Genomic DNA, 22720 nt, shown 5'->3' with positions numbered 1-22720 from the left:
AAGTCTCTAGCCCTTTTCGTTCCTGCAGAAACCTCAGCTTCTTCTGTCCAGTAGAAGCTTCCTTGCACCCGCAGCTGGCATTTCCTGGGCATCTGCCCATCTCCGACTTGCTTGTGACTTTTGGACTTGGTCCCCTTGTTCCACAGGTACCCTAGATTGGAAATCCACAGTTGTTGCATTGCTGGTTTGTGTCTTTCCTGCATTATTCCTCTAACACGACTTCTTTGTCCTTAGGGGAACTTTAGTGCACTTTGCACTCACTTTTCAGGGTCTTGGGGAGGGTTATTTTTCTAACTCTCACTATTTTCTAATAGTCCCAGCGACCCTCTACAAGGTCACATAGGTTTGGGGTCCATTCGTGGTTCGCATTCCACTTTTGGAGTATATGGTTTGTGTTGCCCCTATCCCTATGTTTCCCCAATGCATCCTATTGTAACTATACATTGTTTGCACTGTTTTCTAAGACTATACTGCATATTTTTGCTATTGTGTATATATATCTTGTGTATATTTCCAATCCTCTCACTGAGGGTACACTCTAAGATACTTTGGCATATTGTCATAAAAATAAAGTACCTTTATTTTTAGTATAACTGTGTATTGTGTTTTCTTATGATATTGTGCAAGTGACATTTGTGGTACTGTAGTAGCTTCACACGTCTCCTAGTTCAGCCTAAGCTGCTCTGCTAAGCTACCATTATCTATCAGCCTAAGCTGCTAGACACCCTATACACTAATAAGGGATAACTGGGCCTGGTGCAAGGTGCAAGTACCCCTTGGTACTCACTACAAGCCAGTCCAGCCTCTTACATTGGTTGTGCAGCGGTGGGATAAGTGCTTTGAGACTACTTACCACTCTTGTCATTGTACTTTTCATAAGAGAAAAATATACAAAACAAGGTCAGTGTATATACACATAGCCAAAAAGTTTTGCATTTCCTCTTTTCACTCTTTTCTAAGTGCTGAAAAGTACTTCTAACTTTCTAAAAAGTTCTAGAAAGTTTTAAAAGTTTTTTTTCTCTGTCTTTCTAAAAGCTCTGACAAACTTTTTATCTTTTACTATCACTTTAACTCTCTCTAAAAATGTCTGGCACAGGCCAAAATGTTGATCTGTCCAAACTTGCATATGACAACCTTAGCTGGAAAAGAGCAAGGAGTCTCTGTATAGAGAGAGGTTTGAGTGTAGGGAAGAATCCTTCCTTGGAACTGTTACTTAACATGCTTAGAGAACAGGATAAGGCCATAGGTGCCTCATCTGTTGAAAAAGTACCTAATAGTTCCCAATCTGATTCAGGGACTCCCCCAGGAAAAGATTCAGGAAAGAAACTTCCTAGCCTGCCCCTTACTAGACAATCTAGCATAGTTGGTCCAGAGGTGGAGTCACTTCATCCAGATGATGTGCTCTCACATTACACTGTCAGCCAAGCTGTTAGGGTGGCTTCTGTAAGGGACAGGTCTCCTTCTGTTCATTCCCATCATACCTCTGTTTCTAGGAATGTCCCTCCCACCAACCCTGATGACAGAATGTTAGAGAGGGAACTCAATAAGTTGAGGGTGGAACAAACCAGACTGAAGCTTAAAAAGCAACAGCTGGATTTGGATAGACAGTCTTTTGAATTAGAGAAGGAAAGACAGAAGTTGGGTTTAGATACCCATGGTGGCAGCAGCAGTATTCCCCATAGTCATCCTGTTAAAGAGCATGATTCCAGGAATCTACACAAGATAGTTCCCCCTTATAAGGAGGGGGATGACATTAACAAGTGGTTTGCTGCACTTGAGAGGGCCTGTGTTGTACAGGATGTCCCTCAAAGGCAGTGGGCTGCTATCCTATGGCTATCATTTAGTGGAAAAGGTAGGGATAGGCTCCTTACTGTGAAAGAAAATGATGCTAATAATTTTACAGTTCTTAAGAATGCACTCCTGGATGGTTATGGCTTAACCACTGAACAATACAGGATAAAGTTCAGAGAGACCAAAAAGGAGTCTTCACAAGACTGGGTTGATTTCATTGACCATTCAGTGAAGGCCTTGGAGGGGTGGTTACATGGCAGTAAAGTTACTGATTATGAAAGCCTGTATAACACAATCCTGAGAGAGCATATACTTAATAATTGTGTGTCTGATTTGTTGCACCAGTACCTGGTAGACTCTGATCTGACCTCTCCCCAAGAATTGGGAAAGAAGGCAGACAAATGGGTCAGAACAAGGGTGAACAGAAAAGTTCATACAGGGGGTGACAAAGATGGCAATAAGAAGAAAGATGGTGAAAAATCTCAAGATAAGCATGGGGATAAGGGTAAAACCAAAGATCCCACTTCAAATCTTAAACACTCTTCAGAGGGTGGGGATAAAACAAATTCTTCCTCTTCTTCCCAACCTGCACACATTAAAAAGCCTTGGTGCTTTGTGTGTAAAAACAGAGGCCATAGGCCAGGGGATAAGTCCTGTCCAGGTAAACCCCCTGAGCCTACCACCACTAATACATCAACCTCTAGTGCCCCTAGCAGTAGTGGTACTAGTGGTGGGACTGCTGGCAACAGTCAAGCAAAGGGTGTAGTTGGGTTCACTTATGGGTCCATCATAGAAACTGGGGTAGTCAGTCCCAAGACAGTTTCTGTCACACCTAGTGGCATTGGCCTTGCCACACTGGCTGCTTGTCCCCTTACAATGGATAAGTGCAGGCAGACAGTTTCAATAAATGGTGTTGAGGCCTTGGCCTACAGGGACACAGGTGCCAGTATCACTTTGGTGACTGAAAACCTAGTGCACCCTGATCAACACATCATTGGACAACAGTATAAGATTATTGATGTCCATAACTCCACTAAGTTTCTTCCCTTAGCTATAATTCAGTTTAGTTGGGGTGGAGTTACTGGCCCTAAGCAGGTGGTGGTATCACCTAGCTTACCTGTAGACTGTCTCTTAGGTAATGACCTAGAGGCCTCAGGTTGGGCTGATGTAGAGTTTTATGCCCATGCAGCCATGCTGGGCATCCCTGAGGAATTGTTCCCTCTCATTTCTACTGAAATGAAAAAGCAAAGGAGAGAAGGCCTGAAAACTCAGGATCCCTCTCCATCAACAGGTAATAAGGGTATCACAGTATCCCCTAACCACCCTACCATTCAGGATACCATTCCTGTGGTGGGAGAAACCTCTCCTGGGGTGGCACCTGTTCCAAGGGAAACATCAGCTGGCAAAGCTGTACTCCCTGAGGTAGAAGTACCTCTCTGTGGGATAACTAACTTTGGTGACAAGAAGAGCACCATTTTAGTTAACATGGAGCATCCCTCCAACCCTCCCAGAGAAACTTTAGTGCAGAAACTCTGCACTGCCTCACAACACTTAGGACAGCATCCCTGCCCTAGTGTGGAGCTGATAGGACAGCATCCCTGCCCTGCTCCAACTCAAGAGAAACAGCATCCCTGTTCTCTCTTCCAGCCATATGGACAAAGTTTTTGCCCAGCTATGGCTTTACTGAGACAGCATCCCTGTCTGGCATTTCCATCACTACAAATAGGTTCAGTGGACAATTCCCACTGCTCTAAACTAAAACTTACTGATAGAAACTCTGAAAATACATCTTCACATTGTTGCTTAGCTAAAAAACTTCAAACAGGGTGGTTTACATCCCCACAGGGAAGTAACCATATAGTGGATGATAAAGGGAGTAACCAGTCTATTGCAGAGCTACTCTCTACTTATCACCACTTAGACAATAAAGTCTCAACTGGCCAAGGTTAGCCTTATTGTCCTTCGTTTGGGGGGGGGGGTTGTGTGAGAAAGTAGCCTCTTTCTAGCCTTGTTACCCCCACTTTTGGCCTGTTTGTGAGTGTATGTCAGGGTGTTTTCACTGTCTCACTGGGATCCTGCTAGCCAGGGCCCAGTGCTCATAGTGAAAACCCTATGTTTTCAGTATGTTTGTTATGTGTCACTGGGACCCAGCTAGTCAGGACCCCAGTGCTCATAAGTTTGTGGCCTATATGTATGTGTTCCCTGTGTGGTGCCTAACTGTCTCACTGAGGCTCTGCTAATCAGAACCTCAGTGGTTATGCTCTCTCATTTCTTTCCAAATTGTCACTAACAGGCTAGTGACCATTTATACCAATTTACATTGGCTTACTGGAACACCCTTATAATTCCCTAGTATATGGTACTAAGGTACCCAGGGTATTGGGGTTCCAGGAGATCCCTATGGGCTGCAGCATTTCTTTTGCCACCCATAGGGAGCTCTGACAATTCTTACACAGGCCTGCCACTGCAGCCTGAGTGAAATAACGTCCACGTTATTTCACAGCCATTTTACACTGCACTTAAGTAACTTATAAGTCACCTATATGTCTAACCTTTACCTGGTAAAGGTAAGGTGCAAAGTTACTTAGTGTGAGGGCACCCTGGCACTAGCCAAGGTGCCCCCACATTGTTCAGAGCCAATTCCCTGAACTTTGTGAGTGCGGGGACACCATTACACGCGTGCACTACATATAGGTCACTACCTATATGTAGCTTCACAATGGTAACTCCGAATATGGCCATGTAACATGTCTATGATCATGGAATTGCCCCCTCTATGCCATCCTGGCATTGTTGGTACAATCCCATGATCCCAGTGGTCTGTAGCACAGACCCTGGTACTGCCAAACTGCCCTTCCTGGGGTTTCACTGCAGCTGCTGCTGCTGCCAACCCCTCAGACAGGCATCTGCCCTCCTGGGGTCCAGCCAGGCCTGGCCCAGGATGGCAGAACAAAGAACTTCCTCTGAGAGAGGGTGTGACACCCTCTCCCTTTGGAAAATGGTGTGAAGGCAGGGGAGGAGTAGCCTCCCCCAGCCTCTGGAAATGCTTTGTTGGGCACAGAGGTGCCCAATTCTGCATAAGCCAGTCTACACCGGTTCAGGGACCCCTTAGCCCCTGCTCTGGCGCGAAACTGGACAAAGGAAAGGGGAGTGACCACTCCCCTGACCTGCACCTCCCCTGGGAGGTGTCCAGAGCTCCTCCAGTGTGCTCCAGACCTCTGCCATCTTGGAAACAGAGGTGCTGCTGGCACACTGGACTGCTCTGAGTGGCCAGTGCCACCAGGTGACGTCAGAGACTCCTGCTGATAGGCTCCTTCAGGTGTTAGTAGCCTATCCTCTCTCCTAGGTAGCCAAACCCTCTTTTCTGGCTATTTAGGGTCTCTGTCTCTGGGGAAACTTCAGATAACGAATGCAAGAGCTCATCCGAGTTCCTCTGCATCTCTCTCTTCACCTTCTGATAAGGAATCGACTGCTGACCGCGCTGGAAGCCTGCAAACCTGCAACATAGTAGCAAAGACGACTACTGCAACTCTGTAACGCTGATCCTGCCGCCTTCTCAACTGTTTTCCTGCTTGTGCATGCTGTGGGGGTAGCCTGCCTCCTCTCTGCACCAGAAGCTCCGAAGAAATCTCCCGTGGGTCGACGGAATCTTCCCCCTGCAACCGCAGGCACCAAAAAGCTGCATTACCGGTCCCTTGGGTCTCCTCTCAGCACGACGAGCGAGGTCCCTCGAATCCAGCGACTCTGTCCAAGTGACCCCCACAGTCCAGTGACTCTTCAGCCCAAGTTTGGTGGAGGTAAGTCCTTGCCTCACCTCGCTGGGCTGCATTGCTGGGAACCGCGACTTTGCAGCTACTCCGGCCCCTGTGCACTTCCGGCGGAAATCCTTTGTGCACAGCCAAGCCTGGGTCCACGGCACTCTAACCTGCATTGCACGACTTTCTAAGTTGGTCTCCGGCGACGTGGGACTCCTTTGTGCAACTTCGGCGAGCACCGTTTCACGCATCCTCGTAGTGCCTGTTTCTGGCACTTCTCCGGGTGCTACCTGCTTCAGAGAGGGCCCCTTGTCTTGCTCGACGTCCCCTCTCTCTGCTGGTCCAATTTGCGAACTCCTGGTCCCTCCTGGGCCTCAGCAGCGTCCAAAAACGCTAACCGCACGATTTGCAGCTAGCAAGGCTTGTTGGCGTTCTTTCGGCGGGAAAACACTTCTGCACGACTCTCCACGGCGAGAGGGATCCGTCCACCAAAGGGGAAGTCTCTAGCCCTTTTCGTTCCTGCAGAAACCTCAGCTTCTTCTGTCCAGTAGAAGCTTCCTTGCACCCGCAGCTGGCATTTCCTGGGCATCTGCCCATCTCCGACTTGCTTGTGACTTTTGGACTTGGTCCCCTTGTTCCACAGGTACCCTAGATTGGAAATCCACAGTTGTTGCATTGCTGGTTTGTGTCTTTCCTGCATTATTCCTCTAACACGACTTCTTTGTCCTTAGGGGAACTTTAGTGCACTTTGCACTCACTTTTCAGGGTCTTGGGGAGGGTTATTTTTCTAACTCTCACTATTTTCTAATAGTCCCAGCGACCCTCTACAAGGTCACATAGGTTTGGGGTCCATTCGTGGTTCGCATTCCACTTTTGGAGTATATGGTTTGTGTTGCCCCTATCCCTATATTTCCCCAATGCATCCTATTGTAACTATACATTGTTTGCACTGTTTTCTAAGACTATACTGCATATTTTTGCTATTGTGTATATATATCTTGTGTATATTTCTTATCCTCTCACTGAGGGTACACTCTAAGATACTTTGGCATATTGTCATAAAAATAAAGTACCTTTATTTTTAGTATAACTGTGTATTGTGTTTTCCTATGATATTGTGCAAGTGACATTTGTGGTACTGTAGTAGCTTACACGTCTCCTAGTTCAGCCTAAGCTGCTCTGCTAAGCTACCATTATCTATCAGCCTAAGCTGCTAGACACCCTATACACTAATAAGGGATAACTGGGCCTGGTGCAAGGTGCAAGTACCCCTTGGTACTCACTACAAGCCAGTCCAGCCTCCTACATTAAAGTGCTACTAGTTTTGTTTTAACTCTTTTAAAAAGAAGCAGAGAGATGCAAGAAACAAAGCTCACAAAAAGCATCAATGTGTTAGGTGATGCAAAGGAAGGTTGCACGAGGCGGTAAATCTTGAGCACAGCAGTTTGTTTTGCCACTGCTCACATGATTTCTAATGCAACAAGGCAAGTACACTTTCCCCGCCTTTTTAAGATACTCTCTCAAAGTATTTGGGAGATGCTATGCACGGAGCTGATGCTTCATTCAAAAACTATAAAGGAAGAGGTAAGAATATTTACTCTGTACTATATTATAGGAGCTGGAAAATGGGTTAACTGCTCCATGCATCAGAGCAAACTTTTAAAAATGCATCAAGGACACATTTAACTAATTGAGTAAATACCAGCATGCCTAACTTGCATGTGCCTATTGCAATGTCCTGTTGCACATTTTGTGTGCAGCTTTATATTGCTTTGGAACGCACTTAAAGCTTTTTTTGTAAGTGCCTTTGAAACGTAACTATGAATGAAAATAAAAAAGTTTCTTTTAAACACTATGGTGTTTTTGGGAACGATAACTTATTTCACAATTTTTCCTTAATTTTCAATTATTGCTAAAGGTTTTGTCCAAAGGTGCGGACTGTGCTTCAAAATGTTTAACATTGTTCAGAAAATAAGACTTGCTGTTTCTTGGGAATGTTTATTTATATCCCAAATTTTCTTTAGTTTCAAACGTCGCTAGAGGTTTATTCCAAAGATCTGAGCTATGCTTCAAAATATTCAACATTGCTCAGAAAATAAGGGCTCATGTCTCTCGGGAATGTTTACTTACCTCTCAATCTTTCTCTAGTTCCAAACATTGCTAAAGGTTTTGACCAACTATGTGCAATAAGTTCAAAAGGTTTAACACTGTGCAGCAAATAAAACTGTGAGGTATGTTAAAAAAGGAGTTGTGGGGCTGTCATTAACAGTATTCAACTAGTATATCACTAATATCAAGTTAAGAAAATTGTTGATCAGTTAACACAGACATTGTTAGCTGGCTTTTGTTATGCTTCAATGATACATACAACACAAGTATGTTGACACAATCCTATTTTGTACACTGAATGTGTTGAAGTGCGTGGGGGGCCTAAGAAGACAAGGCTGTTTCCTGCGCTTGTCATTACTATTCAGGCATACAAATTACATGTTATCATTTGTCACAGAGTTTTCTGTTGACTACATTAATAGACCAGATACGGGAGTTTCTACTCTCTGTAGCATTACATGGAAGCTATGGATATGTTTTACAAATGTAATTGAACATATGTATTTGTGTTTCAAGGGATCAGAGATCTACAAGAGACAGATTCTGTGTGCTGTCTGACATCAGAACATGGGAACTGTGCAACAAGTAAAGGAGCTAAAAACGAGAGTCAACCTTCACTCCTTAGATCAGTATATTTGAAAATGGTATACAAATTTTGGTCACTGGGGCAGTGTAAGGTATATGGAGTGTGTATTTGAAGGAGTGTCTGAATTAGGGCCTAATTGCATAAAGGTATGTTGGGCGTTATACAAGACTCAGCAAATAGATACTAAATTATAATAGCTATAAAATACATGTTAGTATCTTAGGTATGGTTTAGAATAATTGAGTAGGGATGTGTGATGAAATATGACAGGGGTATGTGTAGCACTCTCATATCTAACTATTATTTTGGCTGAGTTGTTGCTGACTGTGACATCTTTAACTCAAATTATCTATTGATGAATAATACATAAGGAATAACAGTAAAGAGTGTGTTAGAGAGAGAGAGAGAAAGATAGCCGAAGCAAGAAACAGAGAGAGATATTGTGTGTGGGTGTGTTTTTCTTCGTGTCCCCAGTACGTTACTCGTTGTCTACTTTTGAGCCACATGGTTCCTTCTTTGCTGCATTTTTGGATGAAGGGTGACACACACCGCAAAGATTCTTGTTCTCAGGCTTGAGTAGCCTTTAGGGCATAAATAGACCTTCACGCCACATCTCCTGAGGGTTTTAGTATTCCTGGGTAAGTGACCAGGATGAAGTCAGTAACTGCACTGCATGTGGGAGTAATCAACAAATGTTCTTAGCTCCATCAAAATGGACTGGTTTGAAAAGACAGTTTATTGCCTTGATCGAATTTTCAGTCATCATGAAGGATACAGTGCAACTATATGTACTTCCTGTTGACCTACTGCACAGTGACAGGACGAGCAGGAATTAAGTTATCATTACAAAGTGGTGTTGAATTGTAGCAAGAAAAATGCTTGGGGGAAAAATAAATAAGTTACTTACCTGTAACTGTTGTTCTCCAGTATTGGATGCTTTCATAAATTCACATGCTTGAATACTTCCCAGTATCCGGTGGAACATATAACCTAGGCATGAAAATGTACATATACAATACATGGTCTAGGCCTCAATAAAATAACCTATCATAGTCGTTTTGTAAAATAAACCCAAACTCAAATTTGAACCAATCAGATAGCCTCACCCCTTAGAACCTCCTGTGAGGAGCTGCCTTCCCTCAGATTTTCCGAGCATAAGTGCTGTAATAATAAAGAACACTGAGAAAAGAGAGAAGGTGAGCTTCCCCGGGGAGGCGGGTGGGCTGCATGTGAATCTATGAAAGCTTCCAATACTGGAGAACTACAGTTACAGGTAAGTAACTTTTTTCCTACTCCAGTATTGGAACTTTCATAGATTCACATGCTTGAATAAGAGTAGCAAGCAGTAACCAACACATTTTCTGTACTGACAAACACTGTTCATCTCATCATAATACATTGTTCGCATTAAACGAGTAAATGCAAAGCAACAAAAGTTAACCTTCTGAAACATAAATAAATATGCATGAGAGGTATGTGAATACTGAACAGAAAATTCGATATTATATTAGAAGCGGATGGGGGAAAACAAACAGCTCACCTTATCGGAACAAATGTCTAAGGACTGCTTGACCCACCGCTGCATCTCGGAGCACCTCAGCATCCAGACAGTAATGCTTCATGAAGATGTGTGTTGTTCTCCACGTGGCTGCTTGACAGCAGTGACACCCCAGAGAAGAGCGCGCAGGATGTAGAGACTGCCCTGGTGGAATGCGCACATACTCTGGCGTCCAGGGGTCGACCAGCCCTTTGATGGCAAAAGGCTATTGCGCTTGAGATCCATCTAGAAATAGTCTGTTTAGTAACAGGATGCCCTCTTCTAGGCGCAATAAATGCCACAAATAGTTGATTTGATTTCCGGATCGAGGCTGTTCGCTTCAGATAGAATTTAAGGCATAGTTTGAGGTCAAGGAATGCATCGATCTTTAGCCCCAGTCTGAGGCCGTGGGAAGAAAGTCCTTAGTACTACTGGCTCATTAATATGGTCTGACAGCACTTTGGGGATAAACCTAGGGTTTGTCCGCAGGATGACTATCATCTGCAAACCTCATGAAGGGTTCCTGGATGGTAAATGCTTGGATGTTGCTCACTCTACGAGCAGATGTTAAAGCCAAGATGAGCGCTACCTTCCAGGTGAGATACTTAATGTCTGACTTATGAATGGGCTCAAATGGTTCCTTCATTAGCTGACACAGGACTGTATTTAGCTGCCAAGCTGGAGGCGGTGCTTTGAATGGAGGACAAGATCGGAACAGCCCTTTCATGAATTCCTTGATAAGCCGATGAGACCAGAGGGATGGTCCTTTAGAAAGCCATCTAGATGTGGAGATAGCAGCTAGTTGAACTTTAATGGATGCATACACGAGACCAGAGCTCGCCAGATGAAGAAGATACAGTAAAACCTACTCTGGAGCAGATGTAAGCGGATGAATGCCCTTTGGGGCACACCATAAACAAAACCGTTTCCATTTTAATTTGTACGTTTTACTAGTGCTATCAGCACATGTTTTAGCTAAAATGGTTTGGCAGTCAAAAGGAATATTCAAATGGCCGAACTCACTGAACTCAGGAGCCATGCACATAATCTGAGAGACTTGGAATCCGGATGCCTCACTTGGCCCTGGCTGATGGTTAGTAGCTCCGGTATAGGTGATAACCTGATGGGAGGACATGAGGACAGCAACAGAAGTTCTGTGTACCACGGTTGACGTGTCCAGGCTGGAGCAATTAGGATTATCTGGCAGGGTTTCAATTTGATCTTGCTGATTACCCGTGGAAAAAGAGGTATTGGAGAAAAAGCGTAGCCATAAATCCCTGACCATGCTATCGAAAGGGCATTTCCCCACGACCCTGGTTGGTGATGCCAGCTTGCATAAAACCAGCATCTCGCGTTCTGGGACGTTGCAAAGAGGTCCAGGTTTGGTTTTCCCCACCTGAGAAATATTGCGTCCAGAGTCCTCTGATTCAGCTCCCACTCGTGTGAAGATGTGCTAAGCCTGCTTAGTGAGTCTGCTGTGGTGTTGCTCACCTCAGAAGATGTTCTGCTCGTATGTGCACTGAATGTTGAATGCACCAGGTCCAAATGGTTTAAGCTTCTGTGGACAGCAAATGAGACCGAGTTCCTCCTTGTTTGTTGATGTAGTGCATGGTAGTCGTATTGTCCCTTCGGACAAGCACCGATGAGCCTTGGATTCTTGGCAGAAAAGCCTGCAATGCTAGGTACACAGATCTGAGCTCATGGAGGTTGATGTGCAGAGTAGCATGAGAGGGGGCCACCTACCGCTCACTTGAAGATCCTGAAGGCATGCACCCCCTTCCCTCCAGGGAAGCATCTATTGTTATCGTAAATGGAGGGACCTGAGCTAAGAATCCTAAACCCTTGGAGATGTTTGTCGGTGTTGACCACCAGTCGAGGGAGTCGACGAACCTTGCTGTTATCTGTATGATGTCCCCGAAGGAACCCTGCGTCTGTTTCCACTGTTTGTCAAGCTCTTCTTGAAGAGGGCACATCCGAAGACGACAGTGGGGAACTAGATTGATACAGGAGGACATCATCCCCAGTAACGATTTGAACTTTCGAATTGAAAGAAACTTTATTTTTCAAATTGTATCTGCTAGGGTGACGAGTCTGAGTTGTCGTTCCTCCCCTAGAAATGCCTTTACTTGAGTCGTGTCCAGTATAGCTCCCAGGAAAACTATTCTTCTGGTAGGCTGAAGATGGGACTTGTCTCTGTTGAGAGTGAGACCTAGTTGACGCAATAGGCGTAACGTGGTCTTGAGAGAGTGGTGTAGAGTGTAGATTTCTGGAGCCTTAAGTAACCAGTCATCCAGATATGGAAATATCTGGTGTTTGAAATGCCTCAGATATGCTGCAACAGGGGCTAAGTATTTTGTGAAAATCCGGGGAGCGGATTTGAGTCCGAAGGGTAGCACTTTGAATTGAAAGTGCCGGCCGGCTACCATGAATCTTAAGAATTTTCTGTGCTTGGGGTGAATGGGCATGTGGAAATAGGCATCCTGCATTTCTAGGGAAGCCATGAAATCCCCGCTGTTGAGAAGTTGCAAAACATCCTTCAATGTCACCATGTGGAAGGATTGCTTCTTTAGATATTTGTTGAGCTGCCTCAGATCCAGGATGGGTCTCCACAAACAAGACTTCTTCCTGATGAGGAGGAAGCGAGAATAGAAACCGCTTCCTTTTTGAGAAGAAGGGACTACCTCTATCGCCCCTATGGATAACATGACATTTATTTCTAGGAGAAGATGCAAATGTTGTTGACGTTCCCGGGAAGGTGGAGTCTCGGGGGACATGCAAGTGAACTCTAGCAGAGACCATAAGTTATTATGTCCAGAACCCACTTGTCGTTTGTGATCTGACGCCAACGTTGCAGGTGATGGGTCAAAGAAGGAGAGGTAGCCGGCCCCTAGAGGCTGTCCTTGCCTGCGGGAGGTGTCCTTAGATTGTCTCCCCGACTCCCTCTAGGAGGAGGTCTGTTGTATGCCGCCGCCGGAGGTTGTCTCTGGTGGTATTGGGGTCTGGAAGATTGGTACTGGGAGGAATAGGTTGTGTACCTGAAAGATTTATAGCCACCTCGAAAGGAAGAGTTTCCTCTACCTCTGGCTCCTCGAAAGGGTGTGCGCTTATACTGCAGTGATTCTAAAGACCTGGCAGTATCTGTATCTGTTTTGATTGTTTGAAGAGCATCGTCCTCATGTTTACCAGGTCTTGTCCATCATAAGGGAGGTCAAGGATCTTGGTTTAGACATCCGGTCTAAAATTTGTGGCCTTAAGCCACCCATGGCGCCTTAGAACAGCTGAACCAGCCAGTAGCCGAAACCCCATAGCAGCAATGTCCAAAGCACAGTCAATAACCTCTGCAGAAGTGGGTTGACTCTCCATGAGGATCTTTCTCGCTTCCAACATGCTGGAAGATCGTCATCAGAGTGCGAAATGTCTGACCAAAGCTGACTGTCATATCTGCCCAGGAGCGCCAGGAAGTTTGCGGCACGGACCACAATGGCAGACATCGAAGAAAATCTTTTACCAGTGTTTTCGAGGCGCCTACCATCTTTGTCTGGAGGTGCAGATAGAGGTGCTGAAGGGTTTCTGGAGTGTTCCTAAGCAGCCAGAGAAATCACTGAATCTGGTTTTGGATGACCTATCAGGCAAGCCGGGGCGTCCTCTGTCGCTTTATATTTCTTATCCAGCTTTGGCAATACTGCTGGCACCGTCGCTGGGTTCCGCATAATTTTGAATCCCTGTTTTCATACATGATCTATTATAGGGATTGCTCCGACTAATTTCCTATGAAGCTCCTTAAGTCATATAAAAAGCAATCCTGCTGTGTGGATGGCATTTGGAGCTCAAAACAAGCAGCCGCTTTTTCGAACAGATTGTGAAAAGAGCCAATATCCTCTGGAGGGGATTCAACTGTCGTTGGCTCCGGTGGAGGGGGTGCTGAGGGTACATAATCATTCCATTCATCCTGGTCGGAAATAACTTCTTCTTCAGCCGCTTCGTCCGAAGAGGCTTGGACTTGAGGACTCTGTGGAGCTAGAGGAGGAATTTGCAGCACAGCAGGAAGAACTGGTAAAGGTACTGGAGTACATGGTGCAGTCACTACTGGTGTAGGATTTTTTGCTGACTGAGGATGGAAGCGCTCCCTAAAATCTACCAGCATGGCCTGTAGGTCGGAAACAAGACCAGAAGGCAAGCACACCATTCCTTGTTGTTGCTGTGGGACTGGGTCATAATAATGCTGATCATATTAGGAGTCATCATCAGAGTACTCCTGACATTTAACATGCAACTGGGAAGGACTCCTAGCTACTCCAAACAATGCATCATGATCTGATTCCTCATCATATTCGCCATCCAAAAACCCAGATGGCAAAGGCCTTGACACCTTGCTTGGTGATGTGATAGACGGTGTCAAATAAGTCTTGGAAAGCCTCTTAAGAGGAGTATGCTCAGCAGAGTGATAAAATGGCAATGTTGATGGTCTTTGCCACTTTGTTTTCATAGTCGACGAGAAGAAACCGTCAACGATATCGTCGTCACTGGAAACATCGTTGACGGTGTGGTCAACGACGATAGTACCGTCGCCGGAAGCGTCATCGACGGAGGTGTCGTTGACTAGGGCATCGTCGACGGAGGCACCGTTGATGGGATCGTCGCTGTGAGGTCAACGGGAGGGTTGTCGACGAGAGTAGCGTTGACAAAATGGGGCATCCCATTGACGAGGATGATAGCGTCGTCGACAAGGATCTTGCAACAGCTGCCGTCGACAATGAAGGAGTGACCACAACCGGCGTCAGTGATGAAAAAGCCGTCAACGAAAGTACCGTCGACGATGGTGCCGTCGACGGTGCTGAACTTGGCTTCTTAAACTTGTGGAAAACCTTAGGAGGTGAAGTAGCCGGTTCAGAAGCAGTCTTTTTAAATACTTTTTTGAGGGTTTCCGTGCCTGCTTTCTTCCTCTGCGGAGAGCTATGACTTTTAGCAGATGTCCCTGCTGATTTTTGCACCATTTTCTTAGGTGGCTCTTGAATATCCGAGCCCTCTTGCTTTCTCTTCACAGGTGTCTTAGGAGCAAAAATAGAGGAGGAGGCACTGTCCTCATCAGAGGCTGAGTGTCCAGTCTTACCTCTCTGTAGCCACAACAGCAGGCGACCCTCTCGGTCGTTCAAAGTCTTTGTAGAGAATTTTCTACATATTTTGCAGTCCTTCGTTATGTGGCTGGGATATAGGCAGTAAATGCATTCCTCATGTGGATCATCCACGTATAATATTTTCATCAAGCAAGAGGCACAGGATCTAAAAAGGCCTTTCCTTGGTGTCTCTGACATGGCAGCCAGTTTAAAGCACCAGAGAAGAAAAGAAATGTCGTAGAGCTGAAGTAGTAGATCTTCTGAGAGAAAATATTGAGCAGAGCTCAAAGGAGACTCCTCAGCACAACTTGTGTTGGAAAATCTGAGGGAAGGCAGCTCCTACCAGGAGAATCTAAGGGGTGAGGCAATCTAATTGGTTCAAATTTGAGTTTGGGTCTATTTTACAAAACAACTATGATAGGTTATTCTATTGAGGCCTAGACCATGTATTGTATATCTACATTTTCAGGCCTCGGTTACATATTCCACCGGGGACTTCCATTTAGACGACGGGGAAGTATCCAAGCATGTGAATCTATGAAAGTTCCAATACTGGAGTAAGTAATGTTAAAAATGCTTTTGTCTGCTTTGTAGAAAAGCTGTCAGCTTCAGCAATTAAATGGGCTGCACAAACTACTATCTTCAATCAATTCACTGTGATACTGCTGCTATAGCGTTACTATCACAGATTTTCACAGTGATTACTAGGAAAAATGTAAGCATGTGAATTTGAGGGCCACAAGGAAGACGAACATTAATTACCTTAGAAAATGCCTTTATGGTAGAGACTATCTAACCACAGATTCCCCACATTGTGAATTTCCCCAAGTGCTAAACAGGAACCCACATTTTTGCTAGTAATTCCCTCATGGTTCAGTAGGTGGTGTTCTGCCCCGCATGTGGCAACGGAGCTCCATATATGCACCACTTCCATGCGCAGGCATCAGTTTTTTTCTGATCCCTGTCCACGCCATCTGACACAGAACCTTTGAAATCAGAATATGACAGTGTGCAGACATTCATAGTAGGGATCTTATTACTGAGAATATTTCACAGAATGGGCAGTATGGGAGCGTCAGTAAGGACTCTGCAGTTCCACAGACTCTCTACCAGAAATGGTGTTACCGAAGGTAAGTAACTTGTTCTTTTGATTGAGATGTCTAAGAGCAGATTCGTTGACTGTGAGTTCCTTCCCAAGAGGCACAAGGTGTTAACGGACCTGAGGGCATGGTGGAGGAGGTGATTATTTGTTTGGCGAACATCATTATCCATTTGGATTTTCTGTCAGAGGTAGCTGTGGGGAATGCATTCAGGTTTAGGTGACTGGTGGATGCCTGTATCACTAGGCTCTTGGCGTGGGATGCTGAAGGAGAAACTATGGATCTCCAGAAGCGGGTCTGTTCCAACTCACCACCTGCCTATTCACTGGAGGGCAAGATCCTAGTTTCACCCAGGTTCCGACATGGGCCGCATTAAAGGGTAGTATAGGTTCTTGGCTGGGTTGTGCAGGATCGAGAACCTCGGTCAGTCAATCCCAAGAGTTATAGTGGTTTGTAACACAGCTCTACCTCTCTCTACTTATATAAATTTAAAATAAGGATATGATAATGCACTGATTTAAGATTTGGGCATCGGTGAATATTCAGGAATTTCTTCTCAAGCAGTTCATGCCCTCTTCCAAGGCTGCAACACTGTACTGCACTCTGTATACGTGTACATCTACAACACCGCACAGCACTTGTCTCCTAACGCCTTCCAAGAACTCGTTGAAGATCTTACATCTTCTGTGTTCTGCAAGTGTAACCCATTCAGAATCTCCACAAAAAAGTGATTAGGACAGATTTCTAAAAAATGTCCTCACCATTCCTAGCAATGTATAGAGCTGTCAGTGAAGTGGTGACAGTCTCAAGACCATGCTCCTGCTCCAGGGTTGCCAAAACATGCTGCATCAGTGGCGGAAGTGAGGCGGGAAAACTCTTGATCATCTCGGACACCTGAGAAGAAACACAAGAAAGATATGTGAGTGACAGGTGGAAGAAAGAAGGCATTGGACTCACTAGAAAAGTGTAAAACAGCATAAGGGGAAGACCCATCAACAAAAATAGATAGGAAAAAAGTGATACATGGAGATGCCAGAAGGGGGGGAAATTGAGAGAGTAATGTAGGAAGAAAGAGATGAACAAGAGGAAATACAGCTGAGAGAGGAATGGCTATAGAAAGAGGACTGAGAAGAAACAACAGGGAAACAGATAAAAAGAAAGGAATGGAAACCAAAAGGGACAAACACCATAAGAGAAAATTAAGATAAGGTTGACTGTGATGATGGCAAGATGGAACTATCAAATCATGCAAAGAAGTGACAGGCACTTATGCAATGGAAACCAAGGGAGAACAGGGAGCAGCCGCAGAGTATATGGGGGATTAAAGCAAGAAGGACAAGCATGAATAAGTGAAAAGAGGTGAAGGTGAGTAAGGCCAGGACTGAAACATTCTGCCTGCTTAAACTATAAGTGACTCGAATGAGTCACTGCTTTTGTAACTTGAGAGTGCAGTTTCTTGTGATACCCTCGATGAGGCTACATTTAAGATTATTTGCATTCCAATAATAGGGCAATATATTAAATCTGATTAACAGCCAGGACTGTGTGGGACATAATCAGATTTGCGGGAACCAGAGGTCACATGCTTTAATGTCACTCTTACAAACTATTTTTTGTAAATATTATCATTACTGGGTAAATTCGCTTGTACCCATAGATCTATAAGCCCTGTTCGAAATAACCTGTCTATGACATGTATTACTCGTAAATTTAAAAAAGCACTGATGGCACAATCTATTGCCCTTATGTAAGATTCAGTGGTTGCAGTGGCACAAATTCCAACACATGGGCAGAGGCAGAGAGAGGTTACTAGTCAAAAGACAGTATAATAGCAGCAAAGAGGTTAAACCTTTTCATAGACTGCAAAGGTTCGCAGCTCCTCGCTGATCAGCTTCAAGTACAAGGGCTGCTGAGAACCTTTTTTAATCAGAAGCAACCGCATCTGAAAGAGAAGGAAGAATGTCAGAACCACACAAGGCAGGAAACAAGACACAGCATGTCACAACATTTCAGGGAAAAAACTGAGTATGACTGAACTAAAAAACATCCCACAGGCAAAAGAACAGGATGGCACGTTCTCAGAGTGTTGCAGTCTACAAGATCAAGAAAATGTTCTTTAATTCATCGCTGGTTATTCATTTATACATCTAATCAACCTGACCAGTTCACATTATGCGAGAGAAAGTGGTGTCATCTCAACATGTCTTCAGACGCAAAAGCAGCACAAACATATAATCTAAATGAAATTACATTAATTTTAGCTTCTAACCTCCATGATCCCTTGTTTTATCCTAATTTTTCACCTACCTTTCACAAGAATTAGCTTCATATTTCATAATTAAACATACTGACAAGTTCTAAAAGAAGCAACATTGTTAATAAGGAGTTGCTTTTATCCCAATAAATACATTTCAATCTAGTACTTCATAGAGGAGGTTTGTTTGTAGAGAATATTTTGCATAGGAGGAAGAATATGTGACGAGAGACCCCAATTTGACCACCTCACATAGAAGCAATTGAGTTCATCCCACAGGATGGTATTCATGAATGAGCGAAAGACCTAAGGGACAACATGGTGAATCACAATCTCTACGTCCTGTCCTGTTCTAAAGGATAGCATCCCCTAAGGAGCCAATTACATGGTACCATCACAAGCATAGTAAACCTCAGTTCCTGTGTTGGCCTGGGTAGGATCCCCAAAGGAAAAGTTAAGAGACAAAGGAACAGCCTTCATATCCCAGGTTAAAAAAACAATACAAAATATTGTGGGCATAAATGTTGTATGCAAAACAGTACACCGTTGGGTATCTTAGCCAAACAACTCAACAAAGTGGCAAAGACTCCAATGAAAACAACATGCAGCTCAGGAAGAAACAGTGTTTCAAGCAGTATTCCCCTGCATCATTTTTGCATTCAAATACATTTCAGAGCTCTTTAGCTATTGATTCATTATGGGCTCCATTATGGGAGACAATCCAAAAATACTGTGGATTTTCTAAAGATAAAATGGGAATATCAGTGTAAACCCTAGATTGAGTTATTGCATTTCTTTCACAATTTATGTGACCACATGAGTGGAGTACACACACTGGCCTCAAGTGAACATAACAGCTAAAATTACCTCTGTGAGAAGGGTCGCGGTTCACCAAGATTTGAAGTTGGAGACCATGTCCTTGTTGTACCTCCCAATTCCTAGAACAAACCATTAGTCTAGTAGAAAGGACAGAAGTAATTTATATTCATGGTGATTCAAGCCATCATAGTGCTTGTTCTGCTTCCTTCACAACTCTGCGCGGATGCCTTAACTGCATAAGATACACAAAAAGGTTTCTGTGAAAGATACTGTCACTTTAAATACCTGTGAGAGACTGCCTGTGAGCAGCACATCGTTGTGCCTAGTCTCTGCTCCTTATTCTTGTGGCAATCAGCAGCATAGCAAGAGTGCCATTTAAACTAATGCACGCAAGGAAACTGGGCTCACAGTTGAGCAGTAGAAGAAAGCTACAGTTGAGGTGCAGTAGTGACACCAAAAACAGTTTCCTACTTTCCACATGTTGTTCTGCCATGTGAGGTCGGAGCAGGCCACTTGTCTGATAAGAAGCTGACTGGGTATTGTGCCGGTAACGGAGCAGGAACCACATGTACAAGAATTACCATAAAGGTCTTTTTTCCCCACTCTTGTGTTTAATCTCTTTCCATCTTTTTTTAATTAAATTACTTGGAGGTGTGGCCGCACATTTGATAGACCAGGTCAGAAGCAGTCAGTTGCAGAGAGCCTATTGACTAGAAGCTGCATCTACGCACGAAGATGCATCCAGTGATGAATAATACCAATAGGCATGTATACAGCTCAATTAAATATGATAAGCAAATTAATAAAGTATTTGTGCATACAAAAGCTGCATGTACAATTTAAATGCTTGAAATAGTCTGTAAATGTGAAGGAATCTCAGATTTTAGGGTAGAAATTAAGTTGGCATCCATACTTTGAATCGTGGGAGTCGTGCAAGTACAAGAAACATAGGCCCTCATTACGACCCTGGAGGGTTGGCGGAGAAGTGGCGGTCTTACCGCCAACAGGCTGGCGGGAAAAAAAATGGAATTATGACCAGGGTGGAGACGACCGCTGGGCTGGAGACTTGGGTCTCCAGCCCGGCGACGGTCACAAGACCGCCGGCGGTATCACGACCCGGCTGACCGCCATAGATTCCATGGGGTTGGAAACCGCCATGAAATCCATGGCGGTAAGCACTATCAGTGCCAGGGAAGGAATAGATAGGGGTCTCCACCACCCCCACCCCCACCCGAGCCCTCCCCCCAAACACCCTGCCCCCGCCAAAGGTGGCAGGACCCCCCTCCCCATCCCTATCCCCAACCCAGACACACACCGTACACGCATGCAGACACCACCAACACACATACCCGCACACATACCAACAAACATGCCAACAGCCACACACACAGACATACACGCACACATCCATTCAGACAGACACGCACACATTTCCAAACACAACACACCCCCGCATGCATACACGCACTCACACCCCCCCTCTACATACTCACACGCACACCTCCATGCACACACACAACACCCCCTTCCCCTATCGGATGATCAACTTACTTGGTCCGCTGATCCTCCGGGAGGGGACGGGATCCATGGGGGCTGCTCCGCCGCCAGCACCCCGTCAACAGAACACTGCCACGCCGAATCACAGAACGTGATTCGGTGGGTGGTGTTCTGTTGACGGGACGGTGGAGGTGGAGCAACCTCCACTTCCCCGCCAACCGCCAGCATGGCTGCTGGCGGCTCTCCATCCAGAAAAGGACAGAGGGCTGACAGCAGTCATAATTTGCCAAGCGGAAAACCACCTGCACTGGCGGTCTTCAGCACGGCGGTCTTGCAAAAAGACCGCTGAGGTTGTAATGACCACCACAATCTAGTATGGACGATTGGTGGCCTCAATAAGACGCTTAAAAGAAAAAGTGGTATGTTAGAGTCAAGCATCTTTTAGAAATGAAACAGAATTCTCAAAAGTTCCAATCATCTCATTAAAATTTTGGCTTTTGTATAATTTGTGAATTAAACAAAATATTTCATAACTTATGTAACGGTTTGATGTATACATTTTTATATTGTTTTGAGGTATGAAACATAGAAAGTGGTGGGTGGCACCAATGTTTCCTTATCTGTGGAAATTAACAATGTTTCACAGGAGGCTGAACAGCTCATGTTGCGGGCTCTGGGTTTGCACACAATTATTCACCTGGAAAAATATTCCTTTGTGCCTTTGTAACCTAGGGTGAGGCCTTCATAAGTGGTAAATAGATAATCTGACCTTCAACAAGTACATGTCCTTTTTAAGCAGAGCCCTTGAAAGATCTACATACTGTGAGTTTACCCACTATTACTATATGACAAGTTAGGTATAAAATGAGAGGAATTATTTCCTGGTCAAGAGAATGTATTGCCAAAACCTTAGAATCAAGAGAGGAGGGTTCTCAGTATACTCTGTATTCATGCAAAACTATGGCCCCAATTTATAACTCAGCCGCCTATCCTTTACAGCAGACATATTTATTTGAGAAAATCTATATTCAGTTCAGTCTGACAGGAGAATCGACTACTTCGTCTTTGAATTTGAGGAGCATGATGAGCATGTGGTTCATAGTGTCCACATAGATACTGGTTTCCCAACCGAGAAGAAACACAGAGGGTGAGATGTTGTTTTCAAACGCCCAGTCTAAGAGAACACATCCCACCTCGTTAACTCCACAGAAAACACTGCCTCGGTGGGAGCTATGAATTTAGAGTCAACTTTTAATTGCAGAAAGGGTGAAATCAGTTCAGTTCCAGATGATTACATGAAGCTTTATTTCTCTGACACCACAATCTGTGAGTATTCAGATGCTGACAGAAAGCTCCCAAGATGTACTTAATAGGAGCCAGTTATAGTGCTTGAGATTGCTGACTGGGAGTATTGATTTACAAGGAAGTTGGATTTAAGATGCTACTGTTTAATAGAATCAAACGTCTTCTAAAATGTGAGGATTGTCTTTGACAGTGGTTTCAAAATTGTTTCTAATGATGAGCCACATGTTCACACAAAGCTTGGATTTTCAGATAGAACATATGACCGCTATGAATGATTTGAGGTCATGGGATGTAACAGCCTCTGAAGGCAAGATCCTGATCTGTGTCAGAAGTCTCAACACAAGTGGGCAATCATCTTTTTCTGCACCTTTACTCAGTCTGTTGGAATATACATCCAAGGTAGACAACAGAAATCTTGTAAACAGAATCTCAGACAGGGAACTAGCTGAGGCTTTTCTACAAGGTTGCAAACCAGAAGCTGTTGCGTGTGTAGCTCAGCAACTGCAGTTTTTTGGCAATTTCCTTTGGAGATATCATCCTTATTAGCCAATCAATGAGGTAAGGGGCTAAGAAAACTGCCTACACATACAGATGGTGACATCGCCAATGTGCGTTCTTGTTAGGGAGGTAAAAGTAGGCATTTGTGAGGTCTGCAGGTGCTAATTTGACCCTTTAGTACAACATGTCAAGGATTTATGCCAAAGAGACCATGTGAAAGGCATTCATTACAAGTCATTGATTCAGGTAGTACAGATCTACTACAGGCCTAGTGCCCGAGTGTTAAGGGCCAGTGATCTACCATGGCACCATAAGAAAAACACACTGGTCTTACTCTTATTCTGAACCCAGTGCT

General features: G+C 44.5%; 1 protein-coding gene across 3 annotated transcripts in view; it reads right to left on the bottom strand.

The window, feature by feature from the left end:
• TEP1 (telomerase associated protein 1) overlaps positions 1–22720 on the bottom strand; it is a 1055001-nt gene that overhangs the window by 430396 nt on the left and 601885 nt on the right. For all 3 annotated transcript variants that reach the window (XM_069244315.1, XM_069244314.1, XM_069244316.1), the window contains 2 exons: positions 17842–17934; positions 16754–16886 (listed from right to left, as the gene is read on the bottom strand). In XM_069244315.1, the coding sequence (XP_069100416.1) occupies positions 16754–16886; positions 17842–17934 (226 nt within the window). The remainder of the gene's footprint in view (positions 1–16753; positions 16887–17841; positions 17935–22720) is intronic.

Source organism: Pleurodeles waltl, chromosome 7 (genome assembly GCF_031143425.1).
Source record: "Pleurodeles waltl isolate 20211129_DDA chromosome 7, aPleWal1.hap1.20221129, whole genome shotgun sequence".
In the NCBI taxonomy this organism is placed as follows: Eukaryota; Metazoa; Chordata; class Amphibia; order Caudata; family Salamandridae; genus Pleurodeles; species Pleurodeles waltl.
Note: the sequence above shows the minus strand (reverse complement) of the source record. Positions and strands in the feature narration are given on the sequence as shown.